The sequence below is a fragment of the Merops nubicus genome, unplaced genomic scaffold (genome assembly GCF_000691845.1).
Source record: "Merops nubicus isolate BGI_N331 unplaced genomic scaffold, ASM69184v1 scaffold11141, whole genome shotgun sequence".
NCBI lineage: Eukaryota > Metazoa > Chordata > Aves > Coraciiformes > Meropidae > Merops > Merops nubicus.
In genome coordinates this window covers 11,535-18,032 of record NW_008587612.1, presented here as the reverse complement: position 1 = coordinate 18,032, position 6,498 = coordinate 11,535, and the positions used below count along the sequence as shown (strand labels likewise).

The 6,498-nt window shown below is 36.4% G+C and overlaps 1 protein-coding gene across 1 annotated transcript in view; it reads right to left on the bottom strand.

Annotated features, from left to right (window-relative positions):
• Positions 1-6,248, bottom strand: part of TTC29 (tetratricopeptide repeat domain 29) — a gene marked incomplete at both ends in the record, with an annotated part of 26,635 nt that extends 20,387 nt beyond the window's left edge. Inside the window, 2 exons of the mRNA XM_008948981.1 lie at positions 4,409-4,494; positions 6,036-6,248. Of these exons, the coding sequence (XP_008947229.1) occupies positions 4,409-4,494; positions 6,036-6,248 (299 nt within the window). The remainder of the gene's footprint in view (positions 1-4,408; positions 4,495-6,035) is intronic.
• Positions 6,249-6,498: the final 250 nt, after the last annotated feature.

Here is a 6,498-nt window from a genome sequence, read left to right as displayed (position 1 = left end):
CGTTCCCTTGAAGATATCCCTCACAGTTCCACATGTTCTTTAAGATTCTCAACACAAATTATTTCCAACACTTAAATCCATCAATATTTGAGTCAATATATTTTTGTCAGGGCAAAGTTCACTACTAGTACTGATTTTTCTCACATAATTTTGTTTGTACTATCTTCACCAACACCCAGCAGTAGTGGAACCTTTTAGAAACATGAAATATAATCAGTTTCAGAATTGGCTTCTTAATTCTAGACCTTCAATAAGAAAATCTCTCTCTGTACATAATCCATTGTCAGTGTCACACTCAACAGCAATGCCTACCTCCAAAGAGGGCTCAGTTTTGTCTGGTTTTTTATTCATCAGAATAAATGAAAAATTAAAAATACAAAATTTCTATAAGTGAGTTTTAAGAACAATTGAAGCATTTAGGAATGATGAGACCTTTTCTTTAACTGGTAGGCTAAAATGTTTTTTAAGCACCTGATGCCACTTGTTAAGCTGAAATATGTTGTACTCCATCACTAATGGCTAAATATCACTTAGAGGTGGATAAAGGACAATCAGACTGATTTAAAAGAAGGAAATCTGACATCATTTCCATTGAATAATGTTTTGATACATTTTGCAAGTCTCAATTTCAGTGGTTTTTTGTAGTAATAGTGATGAAAGCTTAAACCTAAGCTCAGTGATCTACCCAGACACCGCTGACAGAAATAAGTGTCTCAAAGTTCAGCCTCCTAGCAAAGCACTAGAATAGTAAGTAAATCTCCAAGGAATGATGCCCATTCTTCTCCACTACCTTTCACAATGTTTGGAAGAAAAGAAGATCACATTCAGTCTATTTTTTGGAGTTTTTACTTGCTAAGATCCTCCTTAGTTCATCCACACATATGGGTATAATCTATATAATTAGATAAAATATATCATGCACACCAACTTCAGAATATCTGCACCTCAGACACATTTACTTATATTCTCTCCAGCTACTTGAGCAGAGGAAAATTTTCAGTTGTTTTTTGACAGACTTTTTCAGAAATTAACTTTATTATCATAAATCATCTCTGATTACTCTAATAGGGTCATTTCAAACAGGAAGATGTCTTTGTAAGTTCATCAATTTTCTTGATAATTTTATGCCTGTGGCTTGTATATTGTAATTCTGACAATTCATGCACATAGCATTATGTTATAAATTACCACATTTATTTGGGCATGAGTCTCAGTACTCATGAACACTGCCTCTATTATTTAAAAACACAGCATATTTAAAACTCAGGATTCAATATCCAAAATGAAGGAACACTCAGAAAAAAACCCCTAATGCTCAGATAATGGATGAAGATTGAAATTTTCCTAATGATTTGGGATGCAGCTCTTTCAATTAGAAAATCCTCTTGATGCCCAAGTCTTTGAAACATTCTTGAAAGTCCAGTTAAAAAATACCCTAAATTTCCTCCATCAAGAATTTGGTTACAACACTTTATGTGATTCCTTAATTGTTTCACTTAATACTTAGCTTGTTGTACAAGTCTGAAGAACAACAACTAAACAGCAACTTCAACTTTAAAAGTGGCTTATATGGGGAACTCTTCCTGACAAAATCTATAATGTTTAACATAAAAATTCTATATCATGTGAACTATTAATATTTTGTGTCATATGCTGTGGAAAAGCCATTAGGCTTGATTATAACCTAGATGATATCCAAAATATTATGAACATAACACTGCTGCTGAACATAATTAGTTCTCAGGCTTTTCAACTTGCACACAGGTTTTTAGATCTGAGCAGGTCCACTGAAATAAATTGTTATCTATCAAGTAAAATTAAACCAATTTATACAAATTACGCACCAAATCAAATTATGTTAACCACCAAGAGCCCAGCAAATAAAAAAAAAAACCCTTCTCCAACAAACCTACCCCATGCAACACTAAGTGGCTGCATATTTTTGCTATAATAGGCTGCAGCTTAATCATTTCAACCTTTAATTACTGCATCAGATAATGAATATTTTGAACATATGCTTCTCCACTCTGCTGGAAGACATGAATGAAAGAGGCACAAGTTTATATGCTGTGTGGGGGTGTTGGGGGAGGGAGGGAGCACCACCCTGCACAGCAAAAGGACCAAGTGGCAACAATTGGAGGCAATGGTCTCTGTTAACAGCTGCTCCTTTCAGATTCCCCTAGAAGGAGACTGCCTGAGGTGGACCACAGCACAAAAGGATAAAGGAGATGAAAACTGATGCAAAACAGGAAAATAACTGCTGAGACCCCTGAGCCTACACCCCAATAGTCCCAAGCTGTGTGGCAAGACCTCTTTAGCATGCTACAGAAGCTGGTGATGAACTACATATTACCATGAGGCAAAGGGGCTCCTAGCAGCATTGTCTGTGTGTTATGTGCAATGATAACCAGCAGTCCTCTGGGAACAGGAGGCAATGATTTCATCTCTGTAAGCATCTGAGCTCTCCTTGGATACAGAGACCATTAAACTGAGAACAGAAGGGTAAATTTTAGGCCCTGATTTCTAATTGGAGAGTGAGGACAACTTGTGCTCAACAGTACTGTCAGCCACGGATATTTTTTATTGCTGTCTATATTGATCACTTAAGGACAGAAGGAACTAAAGTTTTAACCCCTTTTCTTAGCCCTATATACACACTAGGTTTTCTGAATGAAAGTACTTCATAGGTTTCTTCTGTAATATTATTAGAAATGCCATTGTATTAGGAAATATCACTGTATTATAATATGGTATTATTTACAATGAAAAGCATTGGTATCTTCAGTACCAATTAAATTGGTATTTTCACTACCAAAAAACATGTCATGCTCTTAAGATAATGAACCATTCATGACTTGTACTACAGAGACTTTTAACAAAAGCACACATTGCTTTCCTGACCTGTCAGGTGTTTTTGTAAGTCTACAACCAAGAGGCACAACTTGCTGGGCATATATTTTAAATGAATATTAGGACGCTACAAAATATCAAGGAACCAGAATCTTACTTGAAAAAAAATATTAATTCTGCACATGACAAAAAGAAATGGAGCTTCCAAATGACTGCTGTAACTTTTTGGCAGGAGAGATGAGGCAGGAATGAGGAGAAAAGAGCAGATATAAAATGCAAACATGGATTCTGGTGAAACAATTATTTTTAACACTTTCCAGGGTAGTTTGATCTTTTGTATACCATGGAGACTGTGTAGTCTTGTTCATTAATTTCTCCTGATGTGAGAACAGGCTCCCACATTCCAGCATTGATTTGATTTGTACAGAAGACAGGCCCATCAGTGAAGAATTACATATAAAGATGGACAATAATTGTTATCACACATCATTAAAAGCATGTTAGAGGGTGTTTCAAGACAGAAGTTTAGAACCTCTCCTGCACTGCAGAAGCTCAGCAAGCAATATTGAAACTCATGGTGAATTCAGTCCATGACTTCTACTGGTTTATTTTTCAAAAAATGAACAACAACAAATAACCACAAAGAATGACCTCTATAAAACATGTTCATTAATAAAATACCAAGTCATTCTGCAGTCAACAGAGAGAAATAGAAATAGTAATTATCCAGCTGATTAATCACTACACTCATGGACAAAATATTCAAACAAAAAAAAAATGTGGAAAATTAATATGAGGATTATAGAGGACTCTGAATTCCCTTGGAAGTGGCACAGACAAATAAAATTGATGTTTATCTTCCCTCTCACACTGACCTATGATGAACCAGGAGAACTCTCCTTCCAGACTAGAATTCCACATGTATAATTCTCATCATCTTAGAATTCTCATGTATGGGAGTCTCAGGAGGAATGTGCAAAGAGGAGTTTGAATTCAAGTATCAACAGTAAGCATGGCATCAGCATTAAATCCTTTCATACCAAAAGCCATTCATATTTCCTCTAAATTTCTGATCTGAAAAGCTTAAGATGTGACATGATATATTTTAATTGTTGCTCACAAATACACTGTATCAAACTAGTTTGCAAAACGGGTGTTAGACACAAAAATCTTACTAAATAAAAACTGGTTTGTATATGCATGAATATGGAAAAAGAAAAGTTAGTCACATATAACCTGAACTATCTGAATTATTTCTGCAGATTGAAACCTGGATTCTGTCAGTACTGGAATTTATTGGAACCATAATTGTTTAAGCCCTGTGGATCCCTGTCTACAGAACTATATACAGTTATGAAAGCTCTGTTGGCCAAGTAGTACTGGAATTTATTGGAACCATAATTGCTTAAGCCACGTGGATCCCTGTCTACAGAACTAGATACAGTTAGGAAAGCTCTGTTGGCCAAGTCTCTCCAAGTCTTTTCCACTTTTCAAAATCCCTGAGATGCAAAGGACGTAGAGAAAGGGATTGGGAAAGCTAAAGCAACATTAAACTTACTGATAATGCTCTCTGCTCTTCTCCAGCAAAATGATATGCTAGACTTAAGCAATATGCAGCTTCTCCTTCCATCTTCTTATCACCTCCTAAGGAAAAGATTAAAGTTGCAGTTACTGGTATAAACTGGACAAAATTAGAGCATCACAAACAGTCCTTGCAGGTCCTTAAATAACATATAGATGTTTAAATACTGTGAGATTTCATTTTTTCCCCCCTTTCTCCTTACCTCTGCTAGACTGCTGCTAGTCTTCTTACATTGCCTCCTCAACAGAACATCATCCATTCAATACTGAAATGTATGTAAATTAATTATGTAAATGCTTAGTGTATCACCCAATATTCAAAAGCTTCCCTCCAGAACGTATCCATTAAAGAGTAGATTGAATTATATGAAAATGAGCCAAAAATCCAGTCTTTCTGTTGCTCAATATCAATCTGCTCAAACACAGTAAAGCTCCACAGAGGAATGATAGTGAAAAATGGCTAGGGATATAAAAACTTCCTCACTTCAAACCAGTCTGAGAGTCTAAAGTGGGTAATATCTAGTCCTAATTAATAAAATACAGAAACATAGATGATGGTCCAGAATGGATAGTACAGAGGGCAACCAGAGCCAGTATGAGTTTAACTAAATTGTTAATTGCTTCACAGATGGAGGTTCTGGAACAGGGACTGGAGAACTCACCTGAAATTATCTAATGCTTAAATTTAAAGAAAATACCAAGTATACCATGCATAGTGCTATTTACTACATGTCTCAGGAAGCTATAAAAGTGGTTGAAGTAAGGGCACTGGAAAACCTGCCTGGTCAAAATAAGTTTTGGAAAAGCATCAGATGCATTTTGACAATCTCTTAATTGGCAGTAGTTTTTACTAGTAATAGGAAGCACTCCAACACTCATCTAGGATAATCTTCTAAGAAAAGTCAGTCTTTAGGAGTGGCCATTTAACAGCATCTTTTAAGAAACAAGCATTAAGATTTCTGAAAAGGAAAATTATGCCTACTATCAGAAGTCAGCTTGTAAGATTTGTCTTCTCTTTCTGTTCCCTCTCATGTGTAAGAAATGCTCCAAGAACATGTTATTTCTATCTGATCAACAGCTTGAACACACCATGTTCACAAGCTAATTTCCCCCAATTTTAAACCTATCCACACACAGGATGCTCCAAGAACATGTAATTTCTATCTGATCAACAGCAGTGGATGTTGTTTCTCTCATTCTCAGCAAGGTTTCTGACACCATCTCCCACAACATTTTCATGTACAAGCTGCTCCAAGGTGGCTTGGATAACTAGGCAGTGAGGTAGACCAAAAACCAGCTGACCTGCCACCTTCCAAGGATTGCAAGCACCAAGATGAGTTGCCAGCAAGAAAGCATTTCTGCTTTTGTGAGATCTGCAAGGGTATTGGTAGCATTTGTCTTTGAGTTTCACAGGAAATAATCACCCAAACACTTGACTCCTACTGCATTTCTGCTTTTGTGAGATCTGGAAGGGTATTGGTAGCATTTGTCTGAGTTTCACAGGAAATAATCACCCAAACACTTGACTCCTTCCACGTGACTCTTGGGAAAATCATGGCTTGCACATCAAATAAAGCAAAGGAAAATTGTTATATTCCACCTACCTTCTTTAGCCACTTTTAAAGCTTTTATTAGTGTTTTGATGGCCTGATGGTATTCTTTATCTTCTAGCATTTTGTCTGCTAGTAATATATAAATTCTCCAGAGGTGCTGACATGCCAGTGAATGGTAAGTACAGCCTGTCTCATCCTTCCATGTCCAGCTCTCTGCTAGCTGATAAAACTCTTCGTAATGCTCAGCAGCTTTCATGATATGACCTGAAAAATTCAGCAATTACTAGACCAACTCTTGTTCTCCCAGTAAATTTACTACATAAATTCACATTACCTACTAATAGATTAATAATTAAGCCTGAAGTAATACACCGGGGTCTTCAAATGCAAGGTACCCCAACATCTTTAAGACAAAGGGAAGTCTGAGGATAAAGCTCAGTTCATTTTAACAGGCAAGTAGTCCCTCCCTTCCTCCCCTCTAGATTTAGTCAGATTTATCTTCATTTACACATGC